General features: G+C 44.0%; 1 protein-coding gene across 7 annotated transcripts in view; it reads left to right on the top strand.

Annotated features, from left to right (window-relative positions):
* The window catches only part of CEP128 (centrosomal protein 128), a 647,014-nt gene that overhangs the window by 433,841 nt on the left and 187,008 nt on the right, over positions 1-26,165 (top strand). For all 7 annotated transcript variants that reach the window (XM_029597698.1, XM_029597700.1, XM_029597703.1 and 4 more), the window contains one exon: positions 25,584-25,607. In XM_029597698.1, coding sequence (XP_029453558.1) covers positions 25,584-25,607 — 24 coding nt within the window. The remainder of the gene's footprint in view (positions 1-25,583; positions 25,608-26,165) is intronic.

Below are 26,165 nucleotides of genomic sequence, written 5' to 3'. Positions count from 1 at the left end.
AGGATTTAAAATGTTATGAACATACAAAAAATCAGTTAGCTTTCTCAATCAGTTTGCTAAGAACAAATAAACAAGAGATTGCTAAGACAGGTAAACATATCGACCTTCAACTCGACCTGGAAATCCCATTCAAACTCTACTCCTCTAACAGACCAACTAGAGATGTTCACAAAGGCACTCTACAATTTCCTCCTACTAAAGCCACACGCCTCTCTACAACCAAAGACAGAGCTTTTTCGATAGCAGGCCCATCTATTTGGAATAACATCCCTTCAAACCTCAGATTGGAACCCTGCCTCTTAACTTTCAGAAAAAGACTCAAGACGTGGCTCTTCCACTAAGCCTTCTCCGATCCACCATACAATCACTAATGGCCCTCCACTCTCACCCAGCCTTTGGCATTTATCTTTATGAACTATGGACTCTGGCACCTCCAGGTTAAAGCACCTTCAAGCTTTAACCCGTTCTCACTATCGTATCTTTTATAATTATTACCTGCCTTTATCTTCCTTCCAGCTTGTTATAAGCTTCCAAGTTCTCGATTCCCGTTGATTGTAACTTTGACTTATTCCTATCTATTGTTATCTATTGTTTACCTGAATTGTTTCCTTCAGTTATACCCTCTGTTAAATGTAAACCGATCCGATATGGTTATTTACTATGAAGGTCGGTATAAAAAAATGTTAAATAAATAAATCTTCATGGGCAACTGGTTCACCCTCCTCATCACTGGAGTCCTGGATAAGTGAGCCCATGTAAAACTCTACACGGGTCCCCACTGTCGGGAGGCGGGACCGAACAGGAAGCAGAGGCCAACTGGAGCTTTGCCAATACCAGCCCTCATTCCCCACAGGTTGACCCCTTAGGAACTGCCTAATTCAAACCAACAATCAAGTTTTATATCAACAAACAGGGAGGTACAGGGTCATTGCCTCTCTGCCCAGAAGCACTGAAGATCTGGAATTGGGCAGCCAAGAATTATGCTGCCATCCAGGCCACCTACCTTCCTGGGATCTCCTATAAATTGGCAGTTTGCCTCATCAGTTTTTTCATTCACATAAGTAGTCACTATGGGGCCTACCAACAGTGGATCTATTCGCTGTGGTGCAGATCAAAAATCTAAATCAATTTTGCTCAGTTCTACCTAGCATTCTGACTAGCTCAGGACACTTTCCTGCTTGATTGGAGAACAAGCCTCATGTACGTTTTTCCACCAACACCGCTGATCACCAGAACAGTTCAGAAGCTTCTCCAAGATCACACTCGTCTGATCCTCACAGCCACAGCATGGTCCAGACAGATATGGTTTGCATATTTCATACAACTTTCCAGCAGTCCTCCCATACATCTGGGGTCAGACCCTATGTTGTTAACGCAGGACGAAGGGATGCTTTATCATCCCAATCTCCATGCTATCAACCTAACTGTGTTATTGTTTGTAAGGTTTTGGGTGAATCCTTGGACACTGTGGCTGCTGACCACGCCCACGGGGGGAAGTCCCGTGAGGGGCCACAGGTCAGGCTCAGCTTTAGGACACACAACACAGATAGATCTTTTATTAACAGTATTGAGGAGCCACAATGGCTGTGCTGTAGTGAAGAGAAACTGAGATAGTGAGTACAATGAAGTATATGCAGGGTTCTGGAATAGAGCCTCGTTGGTTGAGTACTCACACAGCGGTTTCTCTCGGTAGGAATCACAGGAGCTGAAGTACAGGCAGGCCCTTGAGGAGCGAGTACCTGGTTCCAGAGAACAGGTCTGAGAGAGAAGTAGATAGTAACTCACTGATGGTGTAGGCAGCGGTATCTTCCAGGCAGAAGTGAAGTCCAGGCAGCGAGTCCAGGAACATGGGCCCTCGAGGAGCGAGTACTGATTCCAGACAGCGACCTGAAAGAGAAGAGAGAGGCCCCCGAGGAGCGGGTACCCCAAATAGAGTAAGTCCAATAATGGAGAGGCAGAGTAGCTAGGTATGGAGAGCGAATCCCATCCGTAAGGAGTTCACCAGTATGAATACCTGTTGCTAACTCGATTAGCTAGCAGTAGTGTAGGCTTTTTGTATCCGGGATGCGTGACGTCATCACAGGGGGACGCCACCGAGGTTCGCGCCAAAGAAAGTATTTGAAGCAGGGCCGCACAGCGCACGCACCCTAAGGCAGCTGGACAACGTGGCGGGAGGCAGCGCCCAAGCCAGACTGGGGACACTGGAGAGGACAGCAGGCAGACGCCGTGGCAGCCAAACATCTGTCAACCGTGAGAGGAGTCGCCAGAGAGATAAGGAGGGCGGAGTGGAGACGTCGGGCAGCGACAGTCGTAACAAACTGCTTGAACACTCAGAAAGCACTGATCTCAATTTGCCCAGATAAATTGTAGACATAATAGTTTCTTCTAGAAACATAAGAACATACCATACTGGGTCAGACCAAGGGTCCATCAAGCCCAGCATCCTGTTTCCAACAGTGGCCAATCCAGGCCATAAGAACCTGGCAAGTACCCAAAAACTAAGTCTATTCCATGTTACCGTTGCTAGTAATAGCAGTGGCTATTTTCTAAGTCAACTTAATTAATAGCAGGTAATGGACTTCTCCTCCAAGAACTTATCCAGTCCTTTTTTAAACACAGCTATACTAACTGCACTAACCACATCCTCTGGCAACAAATTCCAGAGTCTAATTGTGCGTTGAGTAAAAAAGAACTTTCTCCGATTAGTTTTAAATGTGCCCCATGCTAACTTCATGGACTGCCCCCTAGTCTTTCTATTATCCGAAAGAGTAAATAACCGATTCACATCTACCCATTCTAGACCTCTCATGATTTTAAACACCTCTATCATATCCCCCCTCAGCCGTCTCTTCTCCAAGCTGAAAAGTCCTAACCTCTTTAGTCTTTCCTCATAGAAGAGATTATGCATAGTAATGACAGCAGATAAAGACCAAATGGTCCATCAAGTCTCCCCAACAGTTTGCTTATGGTGGTGACTGTAGTTCCGTGCAGGTTACCACCATGATTCTAATAATCCTTCCCTAATTGAGTAATAATCTCAATGGGGCGGTACTGTCAATTAGCTGATCCTATTTCTGACACTAGAGTGCAGGGTAGAACCATTTTGGTTTATCCCCTGTGGTCATTATTTGATCAATCAGCTGCTAGAGTTAAGGGGAATCCATTGTTTAATGTTATTTATTTATTTATTTGTTTATTTTTAACTTTTATATACCGACATTCCTGTATAGAATACAAATCACACCTTTTATATTACTGCACACTTAAAATTAAATTAAAAATGTGTTTGAGAACTACCATAGGGAAAAGGAAAAGTAGAGTTATTTGCCCTCATATGGATGTGGAATGGTTTAGTCGGGAATGGGATCAATTAGCTTTACCAACTGAGGTCTCATCCATTGATTCCCTTGTTTCTACTCTAAATTAAAATAGAGACTTAGTGGTAAATACTGTGGCACTTTTACAATTATGGAATCAGTGTAGTTGTAGATCATGCACTCCTTGGTTTGCTAGTGAATTATTGGAAGGTAAGAAGATGTTGTGATGTGCTGAGCGTAAGTGACGGGGTCATAACAGGTGAAATGCCAAAGAGGTTTCATGAGTAAATGTAACATAGCAATAGCAATTTTTAAAAGCCATTTATGCATGTAAAGTGCATGTACGCAGGAAAATCCTAAGGCATATATTGTAGCAATTTTCAAAAGCCCACTTACTTGGGTAAGGTGCATTTATATGTGTAAAACCCAGTTCTGAGCATGTAAATACTTTATAAAATCAAGCACTCAGGACCTGATTTTAAAAAAACATTTATACACTTAAAATTAGGATTTGCACATGTAAATGTACTTTATGGAGGTAGTTATCAAAATAGTCACATGAGTAAATATAAGAACTATTGTAGCAATTTTAAAAAGCCATTTACGTGTGTAAAGTGCACTTACATGTGAATTTCCTATAGACAATTCAATGGCATAGATTGTAGCAATTTTCAAAAGCCCACTTACACGAGTAAAGAGCATTTATATATATAAAACCCAATTTTTTGCATATAAATGCTTTTTAAAATCAGGCCGTATGTGTGTATAAATGGGCTTTTGAAAATTGTTACTGTTATGATTTTGAGGTGTTGGAGTGGATTCTTGGGTACTGCGGTGATGGCCACTCCCATGGGGAGGAGCCCCCTGAGGAACCACAGTATTAGGCTAGATTCGAGACACGCAAACACAGAGATTTGTCTTTTATTATACAGCTGGATGATACCACCAGAGGTGGCAGTAGTGAGGTGATCCAGTAGTAGCAGTCCAGGGACCCTCGGCAGAGGAGGCCCGTCTCACAATGGCAGATGTTAGCAGCACACGATGGTATAGGGAGTTCCGGATGCAGGTTCCCAGTGCTGAGCTGTAGATGAGACAGACAGACAAAGGTTAGATTACTCACTAAGTTGGTAGCTGTAATGTTGTAGATCCCAGCAGGCAGAAGTAGTTGGACTGCAGGCACCAAGGCAGGAAGAGCAGGCCCTCTAGGAGCGAGTACCTGGTATCCCAGATAGGCACCTGAAAGAAAGCAAAGGGCCCCCGAGGAGCGGGTACCCAGGTTAGATGAAATACCCCGAAGGGCAGAGAGAGCTTCCAGCGGCAGCACGGAACCGGCAGAGTAGCTTAGACCGGAGGCAATCCAATCCTTGCTAACTCAATTTGTTAGCAAACGAAGGGCAGGCTAAATACCCGGATGGCGTGACATCACTCGAGGGGGACGCCCCCGAGGTTTTCGCCACGACATGGATAAAGACGTGGGTGGCATGCGCGCACCCTAGAAGGCCCTCAGGAGAAACATGGCGGATAGCTTTGCCATAGCTGTTCCGGGGACGCCTGAGAGAGCGGCAAGCAGACGCGGCGGTAGCCATCTTCCCAAGGCTAGCGGGGAGAGCAGAGAGAAAGGTGAGGCACAGAGATCAAAGTCGTCTGAGACCGACGGACGCAACAGGTACAATTTAAGCCATTGAATTGTCAATAGATTTTACGTGCATGAGTTCACTTAATGCGGGTAAATGGCTTTTGAAAATTGCTATGATAGTATGTCACATTTACGCACGTAACTCCTTTGAAAATTACCTCCTGAAAGGTGAATTTTAAAAGCCAGGTGCGATCCAGAATCGGGAGACGTGCAGACATGTAGGACATGCATGTGTCCACCCAGTTTTATAAAGTGAAGGGATGTGTGAGCAAGTGCCGATGCGCACATATCTCGCATTGGAGCACAAAGGGGTGCGGAGTGGGCGGGGCAATGGGCACTCTGGGGTGTGGCCAAGAGAAGTGCGCACAATTACCTACGTTCCTGGTCACCTACCCGGTCCAGTGCCGAGTAATGTTACGTCTGCAGATGGAGGAGTTATCAGTTTAAAAAAAGAAAAAACACAGGCATCCCTGAGTGGTTAGAGGGCTTTGGGGTAACTGAGGGGAGTGCAGGATAAAGAACCAGGGGGTTCTAGACTGGGCAAACTGGTGAAACTGGTTATGGCGTGGATGCACGCCTGTTATAAACTGCCCCCACTTGCGCGGCTCACGCCCAATGGGGCAGATTTTCTCAGGTTACGCGCGTAGCCTTTGGCACATGTGCATCAGCACGCTCCCAGGGACATGGCCATTTTATAATTTGCACGCATATATGTTTACCTGTTATACAATAGCCTGGCCATGCACATGTGTGCCTAATTTTAAGTGGGGCGCGCGCAGCAGTGCCCAAATCTCACTTCTACCATGTACGTTAGCCAGATATGTTTATTTGGCTAAGTAGCCGAGCCATTGAATTATATATATATATATATATATATATATATATATATATATATATATATATATATATATCATCCTACAGTCACATTGGTTGGCTTTAAAAACCTTATCATGCAGTGGCAATGGGTCATGTGTCCCCCAGAAATAAATCAGGGTCATGGAGGCACATTTACAAATCAGAATTACTCATTGGTAACCATATTTAAAGCACTCACACACAATGAGATGGTAAAAAGTTCAGGTCCACAAATCTCAGAAGCTATTCCAAGTAAACTGTTTTATTAACTTAGAGGAGACAACATCTCAGGTCATGGTGTTCACGGTCCCCCGACACAGACCGCGTTTCCATTAACTGCTTCAGGAGGGACCAGATCTGCAAACACAGAAACATAAGTATTAGACACAAATGTGGCAAAGTCAGCAAAACCTCAGCAAAAACATAAATATAGTAGGCCCTCATCTATCAGAGAGACCACATGCATGGTAAACCATGCATAGGTGAGGGCCTCCTATATATATATATTCACAGTTTCTTTTTCAAAACAGTTTAAATACATATTTGCCTCCACCCATTGTTCAAACCATGCAACAGTAGGTCTGCTGGTGTTTCTCCTGCTGGCTTGTCTTCCTCCTCCTCCCTTCTCTGACACTACCGCGGCTAAGAGCTCGTGAAGGTAAACAGTTTTGAACTTTAGAAGATGTTGTTTGTCTGTTCACCAACATTTGTCATTGATGGGAGTGGAGTGTGTGAGAAAAGCTGCATTTTTTTCTCCTTCGGGATTCTGATTTAATGGTTCCCCCGTAGAGCCCTGGAGAAGAGCAGCGTTAAGCACATTATGGAAGAGGATAGGACGCGGTGCTGTCTGCAGTTACAATCCTTGCACTGTCTCGGCATCACTAGGATTATTGGTTCTTTTACTGTTTCAGGTGTAAAATAAATGTAAGAAGCAAAAAGAAACCACACTGTCATGGCAAAAATGACGGGAAAAGGGGCTTCAGATAAATATATGAATTTGAGAAGATACGCTATAGTAACATCACTATCACATCTGTTATATCCATGGGGTTCTCAGAGTGCCAAAACATTTCTCAAGGATATCGCCCCAATAAGAAGTTGTTTTTTTCTTTTTGTTTTTCTTCATGTTTGTAAAAATCACTGTACATAGTCATATAAATATTAGCATGAAAGAAGTACTTCCCAAAGGACACTTGAAACGTTGTATTGTATGATAAACAATCAGAACAAAGTCCTTTAAAAGATGAAACAGAAATAATAACCTAACAATGTCCAAAGATGCTCAGCATCGATGACGTTTCAGCAAAATAAGTGCCTGCCTTGGGGGTCCTTTGAAAAAAAATTTGTGAAGAAACTACATCCGAATTATTTAGAAATGGATCTAAAAAATTCTCAAATAGTATCTCAACCTAGAGCAAAACATTCAGGCACATAGCCTTCAAGTAATTTTTATTTATTCTTTAATACTGCCTCTTGGCTAGAAATCATTCTGAGCCGTATGCAATATATTTCAAAACAGTGTGCACATAAAAATAATAAATCAAATAAAACTGCTTCATCATTCAGCCTTTGCCCAATCCTTTTGTACCATGCACATAACTGGCCATCGTGTTGCTTACTAACCAGCCCTGGAAACAAGCACATCTTCAGTTTCTTTCTGAATATTTCTCACGTCTTACATTTGATGGAAATTTGTTCCAAAGCACAGGGACCATTACTGAAAACACACTCCCCCTGACCTGTGCATTACACACTGCTTTAAAAGTCGGCACCTTAAATAACTCTCGATGCTGAAACCAAGGAGGGTAACTTTCAAACAACTCTGCGGCCCCATACTCAGCCACGCAAAGGTCTATGAAAGTCTTTTATAACCTGCGCATATGAAGCACGCTCAGATTATAAAATACGCATGTATCTACACTCAAACATACGCACAGATACATGTGTACTTTTCCTATCTATTTTTAAAACATAAATGCGTATGTATTACCTGCAAAGAAAATCACGACTTTCAAAAAAGCCTATTTGTGCACAGAAGTCGTTATATTTTAAAACATGCACGTGTAATTCAAATCAGCGGTTTGCCAAAATCTCCACCAGCTCACCCAGTCCTAACGAGGGTCATCGAGACCCTCGTGGTTCTTCACTCTGAAGTCCCCTGAGTTCAGCCAGATCTCCCACTCCACCATTAGTAAATACAAGACAAGTCTGCTATCAGCCGTGCAAGATAATCAGAATCCTCAGAATCCCTCTTCAGCTTCACACGTCTTCCCGACCGCTAAGATTAGCACAAAGAGGAACTCTACATGCACCTCCCATGAAAACATCTTTAAGTAAAAGAGCTCTATCCACAGCAGGCCCCAAACAGTGGAATCTGCTTCCTTCAGAGCTAAAGCTGATACATTGCCCCAACACATTCAAAAAAAGACTCAAGACATGGCAATTCGGTCAAGCATTCCCTTAACTTACTTAGTCTTCCACAGCTCCCATAGACTGTTTTTCATACTGTTGATGTCCAGAACCTATGCTCATGTTTTTTACTCATCAATAAGAAATTTCTCCCTCCTCCCCCCCTCCACGAACAACCTTCCTTCCCCCTCCCCCCCATTAGCAAACCTCCCTCCCCATGCGCTAGTCTCGCTCTAATAGTGCATACTGCTACTGTTCCTAGTTATGTTATATTATCCAAGTTGTTCACTCCCTTGTTCATTGTAAGACATATGTTGTCATTGTTTTCTACTTGTTATAATGTAAACCGGAGTGATAAGTAATTCTGTTACCTGAACTTCGGTATAAAAAAAGTTATAAATAAATAAATAAATAAAATAATCGGCAGGTGTAGAATTACGTGAATAAGCTGGCAGATGGATGCACGGAAGTCTCCTTATAAAACTGCAACTTCTCTGCATAGCTCTTGGACCTGCCCTGGAACACCCCTAGACCACCCCTTTTTTGTGCTTGGATATGTGCACAAGACCGAAAATACATGCGTGTTTATGAAAATAGCATGTTCATGTGTGCAAGCTACTTAGGCATGTATATGCTAATTTTACACACACAAATATATTCACCCCTGTGATTATGACCAGGGTTGTACCATTCAAGTTTATTAAACAGGTTCATGTGTCCATTATGCCTCATCACCCTAAACACTAGAGTCCATATCTTAAATTGGGCTCAGGCTGCTATGGAAAGTCAGCGCATCCACCTAGATGACGTTTGCCTATGACGTCCCAAGACATCCCAAGCCACCACATTCTGGACCACTTGTAGCCTATGCACGAGCCATTATGAAGGACCCACACACAGGCCATTAGTATACTTATTTATTTAAAAAGAGTTATCTCCCGCACTAGTCAAAGTTTTTTTATTTATTTATTTTATTTAAAGTTTTTTTATATACCGACATTTGTTAAGATAATATCACATCGGTTTCCATACAACGAGAAATCAGCCAACGAGGCTTTACAGTGTAACTGATAAAAGAACTGGGGGGAGGAGAAGGGAAGTAGGGGAGGAAGGGGTAGGGTAAACAGAGGCTTTGGTGAACAGTCAGTAAATGCAAAACAAAATTAGATACATATATACAAATTATATACAATCAAAGTACAAGGAGGAGTTGAGGGGGGGAGGTGTGACGTGGCTAAAGGCTGAAGGAGTAGGGGGTGGGGGTGAATGTGAGGAGAAAAAAGGGGGGTGCAAAAGGAGGCAGGGAAGGGGGATATAGCAGGGTGAGGGAAAGCGGAGCATTAAGTACAAATAAGTGGGGAGAGGACCTGGAGAGGGGGGGAGATGGGGAGGGGAAAGGAGGGCAGGGGTGTGCGGGGGGATGCAGGGTGGGGAAGGTATCATGCGTAGGCATGTGTGAACAGCCAAGTCTTAAGTTTCTGTCTGAATTTCTTAGGGCAAGTCTCGAGGCGTAGCTGGGTAGGCAGTGTGCTCCATAGAGAAGGCCCAGCTAATGATAGGGAGCGTTGTTTGGTGGCTGTGAGATGAAAGAGTTTGGGAGAGGGCGTGTGTATAGTCGCTAGATATGGCATTCTGGTAGGTCTCATGGTGGAATGGGTATGTAGAGTGTCTGTGAACCAGAGCATGTCTGGATTGTGGATGGCTTTGTGTATGAGAGTAAGAGGCTTAAATTGTATTCTAGGGGTGATGGGGAGCCAGTGGAGTTGTTTGAGAATGGGTGTAATGTGTTCCTTTCTGCGAGTGCCTGTTAATGTGCGTGCAGCTGCGTTTTGTAGCAGCTGTAATGGGGCTGTGGTGTTCTTAGGTAGACCTAGGAGTAGCACGTTTGCATAGTCTAGTTTAGAAAGGATGAGTGCTTGCAGGACTGTTTTAAAGTCGCTAGCATGCAGGATTGGCTTGATATTTTTGAGGGTATGTAGTTTATGGTAGCAATCCTTGATGGTGGAGGAAATACATTTCTGGAGGCTGAATTGGGAGTCAAGGGTTACACCTAAGTCTCTTACATTTTGCTAGAAGACTGGGGGAGCGTGGGGTGAGTTGGAGGAGATAGGTAATGGGTAGAGGTGTTGGGGTGCGATGATCATGAGTTCGGTTTTGTTAGCATTTAGGGCTAAGTTGAGTTGGGTGAGTAGGCTGTTGATAGAAGAGAGAGCACTATCCCATTTTTTTTAATGTGCTGGATATGGTGTCAGTGATAGGTATGAGAATTTGCACATCGTCAGCATAGATAAAGTGAGGGAGACCAAGATTTGAGAGGAGGTGGCAGAGGGGAAGGAGGTATATGTTAAAGAGTATGGATGATAGGGAGGAGCCTTGGGGTATGCCCCTTGTTATATTGATGGGTTTGGATTCGTGGTTTTCAATTTTTACCTTGAAGTGTCTGTCACTGATGTATGATTTGAACCAGCGGAGGGGGGTCCCGGAGATGCCAATGTCAGATAGCCTATCGAGCAGTATGGAGTGATTAATAGTGTCAAAGGCTGCAGAGATGTCTAATAGGGTTAGAATGTAGGTGTGACCCTTGTCTAGACCTCTGATGACGTAATCGGAGAAGGAGATCAAGAGTGTTTCGGTACTGAAGTGCTTTCGAAAGCCGTGTTGTGATAGAAAGAGGATCTGGTGCTGATCTAGGTAGTTAGATAGTTGTGTGTTGACAGTTTTTTCAAGAACTTTAGCAAGGAAGGGTAGGTTGGAAATGGGGCGGTAGTTGGATAAGTCAGCTGGGTCAAGTTTGGTTTCTTTAGGATAGGTTTTACTATGGCTAGTTTAAGCTGGTTAGGATCATCTCCAGTGGACATGGATGTGTTAATGTCGGCTAGGGGTTGGGAAATGCTGTCGGGGATAGATAGGAGAACTTTGGTGGGGATCATGTCAGAAGGGTGGGTGGCGGGTCGCATTTTCTTAAATATTGAAGAAATTTCAGAGGCAGATATGGATTCGAAAGTGTCCATTTTAGTAGCCAAGTTTTTTGGGATAAATTTGGTGGGTGTAGGTGAGGTGGGAAAGCGCGAGGAAAGTATGGTTATTTTATTATGGAAAAATTGAGCGAACTCATCACATTTGGTTTTGGCGTCTTCGCAGTGTGTAGTCTTGGGTGAAGTCCTGGTTAGGTTAGAGATGGGCGAGAAAAGGGCTCTCGAATTGAATTGAAAATTGTGAATTCTAGTGGCATAGTGGTCTCATTTTGTTTTGAGAGTGCTAGATCTGTAGGCATGAAGTAGGGTATTGTATTTGGCGAGTTGCGTGGCTGAGGGATCTTTGCATCATAGATTTTCTTGAGTTCTGAGTTTGTGTTTTAGAAGTTTTAGTTCAGGTGTGTACCATGGTTGTTTTGTTTTAATGGAAGTCTGAATCTCTTTTGTTATCAAAGGGCAACGTTTGTTGGCTGTATCATTGGTGATGTGGTTCCATGAGGAGATGGCGGCTTGTGAGTCCGAGAGGTCTAGTTTTTTTCAGGTTGTCGGTAAGGGTGTCTGTGAGGTCGTCCCTGGGACATGATTTCCTGAATTGTATAGTGATTTTTGTGTTAGATTGTTTAGGGATGTTCTTTATTGTGCAGGTTGTCTTAATAAGAAAGTGGTCGGACCAGGGTACAGGTGTATAGGTGGTTGGGTTTGGGAGGAGAAGGGAGTTCATGAAAATGAGGTCGAGGGAGTGACCTGCTTTGTGAGTGGGGTTGGGTATGATTTGATGGAGGTCCATCGCATTGAGAGATGAAAGGAGCGACTTGCAGCTGTGAGTGAGGGGAAGCGAGGCAATGTGTAGGTTGAAGTCACCCAGGACGATGGTGGGTATGTCTCTGGAAATGTTTGCTGCAATGCATTAATTGGGGAAATGTCAGAGTCTAAGATACCAGGGGGGGTATAAATTAAACATATTTGGAGATGTGGGGATTTGAAGAGACCCATTTCGTATTTGGGTGGGAGGTTGACTGGAAGTTGCTTTAGCATAAGATATTTTTTTGCAGCTAGAAGGAGTCCCCCCACCTCTTTTTTTAGGTCTAGGGATAGAGTAGATGTCATATTCTATGGTGGGAAGTTGATTGAGAAGGACAGTATCAGTGTCCTTTAACCATGTCTCTGTTATGGCACAGATATCAGGTTTTTCATCAAGGAGCAGGTCATTTAGAATGAGGGTTTTTTTGGTTAGGGATTGCAAGTTAATCAAGAGCATGGCAAGGGTTGAGATGCCTAGGAATTGAGTGAGTGGGGTGAGCATGATTGGAAGGAGTGAACTGTGTTGAAGGTGTGAGTGCGGGTGGCAAGGTGCTGTGTGTCTGTGGTGGTTGTATATGAGTTTGCGAATCGGGAAGGTAGCCATTTGGAAGGGTTGGAAGGGAGCGGTTTGCAGACTTTGGGAGAGCAAGAGTGTGTGTAGGGGGCGTGATGTGCGGGAGGGGACGCGAGGTAAGAGCGGGCCTTGAGCTTTAGGAAGTTTGTTCTAAGAGTATAGGATTGCAAGTGTGCTCGGAATGGGGGGGGGGAGTAGGAGAGGGGGATAGTAGCGGAGCACAAAGGGGCGCACTAAGGGGCATGCCCCTTAGTTGTGCACCTTCGGCGCGTGACGCTGGCGCGCGACACCAGGGGCCAGCGCGTTCTTTTATGGTATCTTGCCTGGCCGGAAACATAGAAACATAGAAATGACGGCAGAAGAAGACCAAACGGCCCATCCAGTCTGCCCAGCAAGCCTCACACATTTTTTTTTCTCATACTTATGTTTCTCTTAGCTCTTTGGTTCTATTTCCCTTCCACCCCCACCACCAATGTAGAGAGCAGCGACGGAGCTGCATCCAAGTGAAATATCAAGCTTGATTAGTTAGGGTTAGTAGGGGTAGTAACCGCCGCAACAAGCAAGCTACACCCATGCCTATCTGTCCACCCAGACCATGTCATTCAGCCCTTATTGGTTGTTTTTCTTCTCCCCTGCCGTTGAAGCAGAGAGCCATGCTGGACATGTGCGAAGCATCAGTTTTTCTTCTCTCCTGCCATTGAAGCAGAGAGCTATGCTGGATATGCGTGAAGTATCAGTTTTTCTTCTCCCCTGCCGTTGAAGCAGAGAGCCACGCTGGATATGCGTGAAGTATCAGTTTTTCTTCTCCCCTGCCGTTGAAGCAGAGAGCCACGCTGGATATGCATTGAAAGCGAAGCATCAGGCTTATTTGGTTTGGGGTAGTAACCACCGTAACAAGCCAGCTACTCCCCGCTTTGTGAGTGCAAATCCTTTTTTCCACATTTCCTCTTGCTGTTGAAGCTTAGAGCGATGTTGGAGTCACAGTAACCATGTGTATGTTTATTGAATAAGGGTATTATCTCCAGGCAGTAGCCGTCATTCTGGCGAGCCACCCACTCTTCATTGACGGCCTCTTGACTTTATGGATCCACAGTGTTTATCCCACGCCCCTTTGAAGTCCTTCACAGTTCTGGTCTTCACTACTTCCTCCGGAAGGGCATTCCAGGCATCCACCACCCTCTCCGTGAAGAAATACTTCCTGACATTGGTTCTGAATCTTCCTCCCTGAAGTGATGCGCTGTTCAAAGGCAGTCGTTGGTTGCGGCAGTGTGGCGACTCAGAGCGGATGAACGGAGCACGGGGCAGCTCCTGAGCTCGGGCCCCGATGGGCCAAAACACCAACCATGTCGAGCGGAGGCGAGGGAGCCGATTGCCGGGTTGGACAGGTAAGTTCCAGGCGGGTTACAAAGAAAATAAGTCATAAAAGCAAAATAAGACCATAACACCTTACAGCAGAAAAAGAAGTTCTCCACTGGACTCTGCATACTAACTACTCATCAACACTGTGACAAAAAGTGCACAAAGTCAAAAGCCACAGTGAGATCCAAAATCACTAGCAGTACATCTTCCTCCTTATCCACGCTACATAAAATATCATCAGTCGCTGCCTGGGAGCAGATCCAAATGTTCATTCTCCTACAGCTAGCCACAGGACACTAATTACAATAAGTTGGGAATTATCCAGAGAGGGATTTTTCAAAACTGGAGTTATTACTGACTAGCCCAACCTTGAGGGGGCATACTCCTGAGCTAATGATCTGTTTGTAATTTGGGGTAGGAATTCCAGTCCCCTGTTTTGACACAGCATTAACTGTCTGTCTTTACTAGGCATGGATCCAGGAGACAGAATTTGGGCCTCACCTGCCCTAAAACTTGCTTAAATGCTAAGAAACACAACCCCTTAAATTTTCCAAAACCATTAACTATTTCTAACGCAGCTATCCCCTCCTCTCACTTGTGGAACATTATTCTTCCTCTCTAATTCTAAATATAGTTTAACCACTGACGTACAAAAACGTGCTGGTAGCCAGGATGTATCCTTAGTGGGGTGGACAGGATAACTGGGCCAAAGGGTATTTTATCTGTCGTCATTTATTACGTTACTATGTTACTCTCTGATTGGTCCACCAAACTTCACTGTTAGGATGTCAGATTCAAACGTCCTAATTACAGTGAGGCACAAATCACATGAATATGTCATTCATAAAGTTTGTTGCTTACACAGTTAAATCAGATCAGGAAAATCGAGCAACCAGCAATTAAAAAAAATCATATGAAAACATGTATCAAAAACAATAGTGTCTTTTCATCATTATTATTAAATTGAGGGTGTAGTTTATTCTTTTGATGCAATTTTCCAAAGAATACGAACACTTAATAACTTTTTCAATAAATACCTTAATACATGGGATACTAATGGATTAGAATTTAGTGTGTGCAGTGCCTTGTAAAATTAATCACACCCTTCTACATTTTTCACATCCTGCAGCCTCAGAAATACAATTCAAAATGCATTAAAGTAGGAGGTTGTTTCACTGATCTACACAACACATTTCCTACAAGCTTGTGTAATGCAGGCAAAAGCGTTTCTAAATAGCCTGGAGTCAATATTCAATGCCTCAAGTTATCCAGCTGAATGGTAATTGTTTGACTCTTGAGAAGTCGTCATCTGGCTAAAATGTAGCCGAATAAAAAGGAGGCATTCTAGGGCTGGGTAAAGTTACCTGGCTAACTTAGTCAATTTTTTAACTATAATCGACTAGGTTAGTTGCCTAACCTCTAGACTGCCTTAGAGCAAGTTTAAAGTTATCTGGCTTGTATAGCCAGATAATCTGCTGCTTAACCGGATGTCTTCAAAAGATATCCGGTTAAGTGGCGCTCTTTATCTTTAAAATAAAACGTTTGATCACGAGCCTACAAGCCCAAATCCCATGCCCAACCATACATTTTTAACACCCCTGCCTCCCCAAATAGCTCTATGGAAAAAAAGTGAAGAATCTTTCTGGCACTCCCTCCCCGATAAGTAGAATGAAAAATATGGCCGCCTCCTTCCCCCACCTTAACCCTCCCTCCCTCCCACCCACCCAGTACCTGATCAAACACAGTGGGGCCCCCATTTGCAGGACAGGGATTGCAGAACGCTGTGATAGCAGATGCTTCCAGCATTGCCCTGGCAGCAACACTGGAAATGTAAGTAATCAGCATAACTGTCCTGCTCAGCTGCTGGACAGTTACCACAGTGGCGTATGCTTCTAGCACTATCACCAGAGCAACGCTGCAAACAGGGGGCTGCACTGTGTTTCATCAAGTACTGAGTGGGTGGGAAAGCTAGGATTTAGCCAGCACCAAGAGTCTTCACTTTTTTCTATCGGAGGAGCTTGGGGAGGGGCCTTGGCCAGCAGGGTTGTTTAAAACTGTATATTGGGGGTGAGAATCAGGCCAGGAGTCCTGTAGTCAAACTTTTTTCTTTTAATAATAAGAGTACCTATCATTTGAAAATACCTTCAAAGTTAGCCAGATAAGTTTATTCAGCTAACTTTGCTATTTGAACAGTGACTGAATATGGACATCATCGTTAATTGTGTATTGTATAAGTGACTGTATTAAATCACTTTTGAATGTAGCTTCATAACAAACAATAAGCTCAGAGTGAAGAAACAGAAAGAAAATCAGGGACTGGGTAGAATGTATGAAATTTTGTGAGGCCTAGCAGGTAGTGTGGTCTCTTCTGGTTGCATGTTATTGGAGGTGAAGCTCATTTATATTGTCCATCCCTATAGAGGGAACTTCCTAATGATATTTAAGTACTCTTAAAGAGCCTCTAGGAGGTCAGTCAGTGAAAGGAAGAGGTAGCTTGTTGGCCCTGAGAAAAGAGTTGGAGAGGAAAGGGAAGTTGTCTTCTTCTCCAAGTGGGAGAGCAGGGCAAGGGTCTCCTTTTCTTGTGACGTAGGAGAAATTGGTGTTGTGTTTTGCTGAGGAATCTGCAAATGCATTCCAGGGAGAATATGCATCCCAAATCAAGGGATAGGTGAACCAGTCCAAGGATTGGCAGAGAGTGCAGGTATTTCAAGGAGAGTCTTTAAAGTCACTAGAAAAATGCACCTTTAAACTTTAAAGAAGTCTTAGAAGGCAAGGATGGCCAACAGACAGATGATGAAATGCTAACAGAAATTAGGGAAGTTAACAAAATTAGCAACACAGTAGTAATGGATGAGTTCAATTAACCAGTATTGACTGGGTAAATGTCACATCAGTTAAAGATGTAACGTTTCTAGATGAAATAAATAACTGTTAGGAATTATTAGGAAGGGAATGGTTAATAGAACGGAAAATGTCATAATGCCTCTATATCGCTCCATGGTGAGACCACACCTTGAATACTGTGTACAATTCTGGTTGCCGCATCTCAAAAAAGATATAGTTGCGATGGAGAAGGTACAGAGAAGGGCAACCAAAATGATAAAGGGGATGGAACAGCTTCCCTATGAGGAAAGGCTGAAGAGGTTAGGGCTGTTCAGCTTGGAGAAGAGACGGCTGAGGGGGGATATGATAGAGGTCTTTAAGATCATGAGAGGTCTTGAACGAGTAGATGTGACTCGGTTATTTTCACTTTCGAATAATAGAAGGACTAGGGGGCACTCCATGAAGTTAGCAAGTAGCACATTTAAGACTAATCGGAGAAAATTCTTTTTCACTCAACGCACAATAAAGCTCTGGAATTTGTTGCCAGAGGCTGTGGTTAGTGCAGTTAGTGTAGCTGGGTTCAAAAAAGGTTTGGATAAATTCTTGGAGGAGAAGTCCATTAATGGCTATTAATCAATTTTACTTAGGGAATAGCCACTGCTATTAATTGCTTCAGTAGCATGGGATCTTCTTAGTGTTTGGGTAATTGCCAGGTTCTTGTGGCCTGGTTTGGCCTCTGTTGGAAACAGGATGCTGGGCTTGATGGACCCTTGGTCTGACCCAGCATGGCAATTTCTTATGTTCTTATGTTCTTATGCTTCATGGAGCAGCTGGTACAAGAACCTAATCCTTACTGGAACACATGATTTGGTGAAAGAGATAATAGTGTTAGATCCTCTTGGCAATAGTGATCATAACATGAACAAATTTGACTTCATATCTGGAGGGAGGATGCTAAAGAAATGTACTGTGATAGCATTTAACTTTCAAAAGGGAGATTATGAGAAAATGAGAAAAATGATTAGGAAAAATCTAAAAGGAGCAGCTGCAAAGGTCAAGAGTTTACATCAGGCATAGACATTGTTTAAAAATACCATCTTGGAAGCACAGACCAGATGTATTCCACATATTAAAAAAGGTAGAAGGAAGTGTGAATGACTGTCGACATGGTTAAAAAGTGAGGTGAGAAAAGCTGTTCTAGCCAAAAGAACATCTTTCAAAAAATGTAAAAGGGATCCGAATGAAGAAAACAGGAAACAACATAAGCACTGCTAAGTTAGATAGATGCAAAGTATTAATAAGGAACTCAAGGATAGAATTTGAAAAGAAGCTTGATGTGGAAGCAAACGCTCATAATAAAAACTTTTACAGGTAAATTTGAAGCAAAAAGCCTGTGAGGGAATCATTTAGACTATTAGATAATTGAGGGGTAAAAGGGGGGCTAAGGGAGGACAAGGCGGTAGAGGAGAGATTAAATGAATTCTTTGCTTCAGTCTTTACTGAGGAAGATGCACAGCAGATACCCATTCCAGAAGTGATATTTAAAGGTAATGATTCAGAGGAACTGAAAAAATCTCATGTTACCTGGAAGATGACAAACTAAAGAGTAATATATCACCTGGACCCAATGATATACATCCTAGAGTGCTGAAAGAAATGAAAAATGAAATTGTAGACTTACTGTTAGTAATCTGTAAACTATCATTAAAACCATCTACAGAAACTGAAGATTGGAGGGGGGCAATGTAACGCCAGTTTTTTAAAAAGGGTTCCAAGGGTGATCCAGAAAGCTACATTTTGTGGGCATGGACTCTTGGACCGAGGTGGAGTTGGCACAGCCTGCATGGAGGAGTCCTGTAGGTTCCTGCCATCGGAGGGTGGAGCCAGATGTTGCAGAAGCCCAGCTGGAGCTTTACCTATAGAAGCCCACGTTCCTCTTAGGATAAGCCCTCGGCTGCCGGGGCTGGCAGGTCTTAGGTGCGTGCCTCTGCTACTGAAGTGAAGATCTGCCCAGGAGACAGAGTTGCAAGCCAGGGTCCAGCAGAGGGTGGAAGCAGTGGCATCGGGGACAGGCAATAGTCAGGGCAGAAGGCAGACATTCTAGGTCAGTGTCCAGGCAGTAGTCAGTGGCAGCCAGAGTACAGTCTGAGTCGGTGTCCAGGCAATCAAAACCAGAAATCCATCTGAGGGGAACAAGGGATGGAGAGAAGGCAGCGAGATGAGGAACAGCACAGGCAGGAACAGAGAACACTGAAAACTAGAAGATGAGGATCTAAAGACTGACCACGAAGACAAGAACTCAGGAAACATGGAGCAGACTGCCAACTCAGGAACCAGAAACGAGAATCAGGAACTCAGGAACGCGGAGACCAGGAGCAGGAACGCAGGAACAACACCGCGGCAACCATAATCTGTCTACTGCTTGGGATCCCTCCAGGTACTTGTGACCTGGATTGGCCACTGCTGGAAACAGAATTCTGGACGTAATGGACCTTTGGTCTGACCCAGTATGGCAAATTTTACATTCTTATGTGCTAACTGAGCTCTAGGTGCTCTATTTTTCTTAGATTTTTGTGAGTTACTCGAAATTCTTAATTTTTGACTGTCATTTCTGAAGGGGAGGTTTTGTCTTCCATTACCCTCTAGCAACAGTAAATGTTTCTTTTATTGGAAGAATACTTTATTGTACGAGGACTTTTATTTACACGACTGTGCCACGGATCCCTTTGGGAGAAGGAGGAGGTTGCTCTGTAGCAGTAATGAAGACGCATCAGGCAGCTTTCATGGCAGGCAGGTAAAAGAGATCTGAGCACACCTCAGAGTCCTCCTTTATTGTACATTCATACAGAGGCAGATGATGTGTCATCACATGATTGGTTCCTTTCCACATAGCAACAGACGTATCACCACACTATTGGCTTGGTTCAGGGGGTGTATACGGATCATTTCATTGGCTGCTGAATTCTATACCTCCTGACTTTGTCCTGCCTCTGACTAGGGAACACCCATCCCCTCCCCCAGGAATTCAGGGCCAAGCACAAGCCAGAGAAATACATGATAGTCAGGTATCCTTTCCCAGGCAGAGAGGCTTAAGCACAAGTGATGCTTTTATTCAGGCAAAGGTCAGGGAGAAGGGAAGTTAGTGTTTAAACCCTGATGAAATGGCTTGCTGGCAAGCGCATATTTCCCACATTGCTCCCTCCCGATCTGGCAGAATTCCTGGGTCTGCATCGAGTTTATTGGGATCACTGCAGTGCTCAGTGTGCCCCTTAAAATTTAATTTGATAAGGATTAGAGAACAAACCGGTGTTTTTGCTGTATGCGGTATGCTGTACCACCACACAGCTGCTATATGTAGTTGGGGGAGAATAGAGGGTGTGAAACTATTTGAGCAGGTTTCCACATCTTGTCACAGCACACTACAGATTAGTTGCAAAGTGGACCATATCCTTTCTGGTTTAAGCAGTAACACCTTCTACCTGAGGCTTCTATCAATTAGATAAAAAAACAGCAAAGAATATCCAAGGAAAAGTTATAAAGGCTCACTGTAGGGAAATTTAGAATTATTCCTCTCCGCCCAGCTTTATTTAGCATATTTATATTTAGTTTTCAAACATATTGTTAATGTGCATTGAAGTTTTCTGCCTGCATATATGCTACATGTGTTTCTATTTATGCCGCACGCTGGGCTTTACAGCCATAAAACATCCTCCATTGTTATTCAGGTGAAAAGCATGGGGCATAGTGGTTGAAATAAGTCATACAAAATATGATATTAGTTTCCTGAACCTGTGGAATTGGTATGGATGGGGGTGTGTTTGTTGATGTGTTTTAGTGACACGACTGTCTCATGACTTGCAGTCAGCACCAGTATTTCCAGATGGGGATGTGGGGACCACGCTTCCATTATTTCTATAAGAGAAGTACCATCCCATGGATAACCAGCAAGCTGGGCCCAGGGCTACTGTGGATATGTGGATATAGTATTCGCACTGAAACGAGGAGTTCTAAGTTTTATACTCTAGGTTCTATAGTGTCTCAGCCTGTTCTCATTAGTCTAAAACAGATCTCATGATCTAGAATTAAGAATGATTGCCCCTTTACCACGGTCATGATAACATGGTTACCCTCTAGCTTTGTTGCTAGTTTTAACTTGGCTTGTAATTGCCAACTTTTACTCAACCTCTATTAACAGCTAGAGTCTGTCTAGTAAGAGGGATATATTGAAAAGAATAAAGCAAACCTATTGCCTGTTGTTTTTTAAGATTAGGGAAATTTCACCCCATATTCACTGGTTTTCCCTTCTTTATAGTTGAGTAACACTGCAGTATGCAATGGAATAGTGGTGGGGATAGTGGCTGCAGGTGGTTGTGTTCAAGCACCAGTGTGAGTATCTTCCATTTCCATCTAAACTGCTATAAACACCAGGAACTAGGGGGAAATAAGGGTTGCACTAACTGCAGTTATTAAAATGCAAAGATTTCCATTGGAACCAGGCAGCTCCACATGAAACTGTAGAATGTCCTCAGATGGCATGCAGAAACCTGCATTTATTTTCTTCTCTTTCAGTGTTGTAATTTCACATAGAATGGTGTTGTTGTTGCTATGTCAGTGCACTTAGATACATAGAATTAAAAAGTAATCAAACAAGTTGTGAAACTTTTCTATTAGACTAACTTTAGAGATTTATGACTATCTGTACTCACTTCCCCAGGTCATAGCTCTCAAAAGCTAGTCACAAATAGGGCCTTATTTACAAAGCATTTCTCCAATAGACACAGAATGGGGGGAGAAAGCCTAAAAGATGATTTGTAAAAGCCTGATGCGCGCATTAAGAACATAACAACATGCCATACTGGGTCAGACCAAGGGTCCATCAAGCCCAGTATCCTGTTTCCAACAGTGGCCAATCCAAGTCACAAGTACCTGGCAAGTACCTAAACCTTAATTAGGGGATGCACAGAAGGAACCAAGATAGCGACAAGGCACTGTTTTTAGCTGCTCTGGATTTTCCTTTAGCTTACCTAAAAATGCCTTACAAACGCAAAGGGAAAGTTCAGGTATTTCCTCACCATACCCTCCTTGCTGGGCATCAGCTTATTCCATCCTACATGCCGGCTAGACGAGCACTTGTTGGGACTGAAAGCTCCTTTGTGAGAACGGGGGAGGGAGCACCCGACTTGCCAGGAGAAGTATTGCACAGTCCTGAGGATCTTCGGCTTCCTCCTGCGGAGAGACCAGTTGTTCCACCTCCTTCGGAGAAACACAACGATGACTTCTTGTCAATTCTTCTGTCGGCAGGGGCCCTAGGTGGAGCAGCATCGGAGCAGTTCTTCCCATCGAAGTTGTCTGGTGAAGCCAGTGGGGAGAGTTTTGCAGTTCGTTCGTCTCCTTCACCAATGCTGGCTCAGGGAGAGCCTTTGCCATCAAATATGCAGGTACCGATGGGCAGCCCAGGGCTGATTTTGCAGCCCTTCTCTGTTGAGTCCTCCCTTTTGTCTAACAAGCCATCAGTAGTAACTTTGGACAATATTTTGGATCTCCTAGAAGGCTTTGGCAGATCCCTTAAGGATTCTAACAACAAAATTGACCTTTTTACTTCACATTTGAGTCTTCGAAGATTGAATGTGACTCCCAATTTGTGGATATTCAGGGGAAGTTGGCTAATGCCGAAAATAAGATCAAGAACATACAAGTCTTTAATGCGGCAATAGTCAAAGCTTAAATATATTATGTTGGGGACCGCTAGGAGAGCGATCCTAACTTGAGGGGAATGTGTGCCCTTGGGCCTTGGCACAACCCCAGACGAATCCAAGACAGCACCAAGGGTTGGCGAGGCATATCCCAGCATGAGCGAAGACTAAGTCTGACCCTCTGCTGGACCTGCATGCTTCTGGAAGCCAACAACACTCTGTTGGTATTTGAACAGTCCTCCGACCATTCCCAGCCCTTTCAGACCTGCCACTAGGTATCGGCAAGAAGCAGCAGGCCGGACTGAGGATGAGGGCAGACGGAGGCCTTGTGACACAGAAGACTCAAGACGAGACAAGAAGACTCTGGAAATGGATGAGGATCTTGGAAGACTCTCGACGAGACGAGGAACTTGGAAGACTCTTGGACGAGACGAGAAGTTGGGAAGGTTCGGACATTGGCACTGTCTCTCAGGGCGCCCTACACAGTCCACCCATGGGACTGGTCATGGACCACCCTGTCCCACTGCGCGACCTACACAACCTGGAGAGGCTGGTCACGGACTACGTGGAGAGCGGGACAAGCACAGGAAGGGAATCCAGCTGAGACGAAAACTCCAATGACGAGAACAGGAACCGACGAGATGGATTTACCCCAACAAGGAGTCATCTGGAGAACCAAAGGAGCTGGAAGGTCAGGAGGACTCAGAACGAGCGAAGGAGGAGCGGAACCTCAGAACATCAAGAAACCTGGAACATCAGGGAGTAAAACATTAGGAAGCCTGGACTAGGAACCTCAAGACAGAAAGACATGGAACATCAGGAAGCCACGAACACAGGAAGCAGATGAGACATGGAGCTCCAACAATGAACGAAGACCTAATGGAGCACTGGAAGATGAGGCTTCCAGGAGCAAGTAACTCCAATGCAAGGCAAGGCAGAAGTGTTGGAGAAGCCCTTTTATAGGGCTGAGACAGGAAACAGTCATCAGGTGGGGCCCAGGGCATATCCGGCCGTGGGCCCTTTAAATCTTGTGAAGAGACGCGGTACATGCCTTAGGAACAGGAAGCAGGAAGTTGTGCAGGACCATGGCCAGCAGCCATGCTGCTGCTAACGCTGAAGAGCAGGACGGGCCGAGAAACAGGCCCAGCATTGTTGGCAGCTCTCAAGCCGCAGAGGGCAAACTGAGGAGCGGCTCCAGCCGCAAGAAAGACCAGGAACTGCAGCCTCCAGGCCATGGGGCAGGCAGAGAGAAGGTAAGAGGCTGCCCAGAGGGCAGAATCACAACAAAATATATTGTCTAGATGTGTGAAATATCTGGAAAAATCAGGCTAGACACCTTAGTCTATGATTTCTCAATTTTCCTAAAGTATTTGGAGAGTCACCATACTTTGTTAGTTTCCTTTATTTATGAGCAAGATATTAATGATGTAATGAGCAGATTTTTTCGGCATTTTTCTTCTCTTTTTCCAGGTCAGATGATTCGTGTATGTCCTGATTTTGTTCGGTCTATGCAGTTATCTGTAAGGGTTATTCCTTTGTTCTGTGCTCTCCTTGTAGGTGTGTTGTTAAAGATAGAGATAATTGCTTTGTTTGCTTCCTTCCTGAACAACTAAGGTTCTTCTTAGAATCCAGAAGTGTGCCAATATCTCCTGATGGGCCTCAGTAGGAAGCATTTATATAGATCCATAAATATTTTGAGTACTGTGTAACACGTTAAGTCTATTGCTTTGTTATTTCCTGTATTCTCCCATAAATTCTGGGTTCCTTCTCCAATTGTTTTTTCTTTATCAAGCTTCTTGAATTTGATATTTTTTTGCCTTTTGAATATGTTTCTTGTTATTGTTAATGTAGATACATATTCTATCAATCTTTTTTTTTTTCTGTATGTAAATGTTTATGCTTTGTATATAATTAAAATTCAATAAAGTAAAAAAAGAAAATTAGGGAATGCACGAATATGTCGGGCCCGCACACACCAAGCAGATTTTATATGCATGGGGATTACTGCCCTTAACCAATGAGCCTCGATGCTTGTGATGCAACTGCTCTCTACTTTGATGGCGTGGGGAGAAAAGGGGAATTGGATTCAGAGGACAACTAAAACGGGCTCCAGCTTTAAAGGTTTGGGGTGTTGATAGAAAGACATAAGGGAAAAAGCACAGGACTGTTTGTATGGCCAAGTTCAAAAGCAAAGCACATCAAGCAGCATTGTTGGAATTTTCAAGAACGCTCCTCACCCAGTAAAAGTGTTGCTTTGTTAATATATATGAGACTTGAGGGTAAACTGCACCAAGTGGCAGTTGCTACCATAGGAAACTTGCTGGGCAGACTGGATGGACCATTGGTCTTTTTCTGCCGTCGATGCTACGTTACGTGCATATCTCCCAGAGCTCGCAAATCTCGAAGGTTTTCAAAAAGGGATGGGACATGAGCATTTTTGGGGTGTGAACCAGAGCTGTGCACGTAAGTACCGACATGATCCGGCATGCACCAAGGCTCCCTGCTGCATAACCTTTCTTCTGCTATGGATGACTTGTAAGTTAAAAATAAAGATAAATAAGCAGATCTGTGGGATTTTAAAGGTCGAGCTAACTGGGGGGAGTGAGGGCTGTTAAAACTAGGAGAACCTAGCTCTTAACTGGGTGAACTGGGGATGCACTCCTTTTAAAATCCTCCGATTTACACGGTAGAATCTGCATTTGTGCGCCCACTTAAAATTTGGTGCAGATGTGCGAGCAGCCAGGTTATTTTATATCATGGGCGCGGAATGACGTAAGCGTGCACGTGTGCCCGCACGCCGAGGCGAAAGTTACCATCCCTGTAAATAAAGCCCCTGGTTAGTCCATTAAAAAGGTCTTTCATGCAGTGGAGTGCATTGCACTGCACTGTAACACTTGACTAGAATAGATGAGGCCACCTTGGCATTCAGGATAACTCTGCCTTCCTCCTACACTTAGTGCATCTGATCTCCAATGAGAATGGCCTTTTATATTGCGACGTAGCTTCACTTCCGTGTTCCACTTTATCTCAGAGAAGAAACTAATGTGAACTCTTTACCGAAGCCTCTGTAACGTTCTTCTCTTGTGTTTCATGCCACATCTAACTTTAACGTCCTAACTTCATGTTTCCATTCATTTGTAGGATCGGATAGTGGACCTGGAAATGGTAAGTTTCAGTCTTGCTTCTTATTAAAATTATTTTTAAAATGGTCAGCCCGGTGACTGAGTGGTTAGCGAGATGATGGGTCTCAGGGGTTAGTAAAACGGTGGCTACGGTGGCACGGCTCTTAGTAAACAAATACTGTATGATCTGCACGTCTAATGTAAGGTCCTTGCACTGGCAGACATACTGTTATCCTTAGAGAATGTGGAAATGGCGGGCCCATTAGTTCAGCTGGTAAATGTTAAAGGAGACCGGGTTGGGTCTTGCCCTCCTCGGGTCGGCTAGGGCTAGGGAGGCTACAGAGACAGCATTTACTGTCCCAGGAGAGGGGGTGGGGGGGACACCCAGACTGCAGGGTTCCAGAAGCAGCTCGGGACCATCAGATCGGTGTAAAATGTCTCTGGGTAGATGGTGCCAGATCCCAGCCCCCTTTCCGACAGAGCTGGAAGTAGACAGGAGCAGGAGGAAACCGCTGGGTCAGAAATACCTTAGCAGGTAATGTTTGAACAGCCTGATGGAGACCATGTTCTGTGTGTGCTAGGGGGAGAATTTTGAAAAGCA

Source organism: Rhinatrema bivittatum, chromosome 4 (assembly GCF_901001135.1).
Source record: "Rhinatrema bivittatum chromosome 4, aRhiBiv1.1, whole genome shotgun sequence".
In the NCBI taxonomy this organism is placed as follows: Eukaryota; Metazoa; Chordata; class Amphibia; order Gymnophiona; family Rhinatrematidae; genus Rhinatrema; species Rhinatrema bivittatum.
Note: the sequence above shows the minus strand (reverse complement) of the source record. Positions and strands in the feature narration are given on the sequence as shown.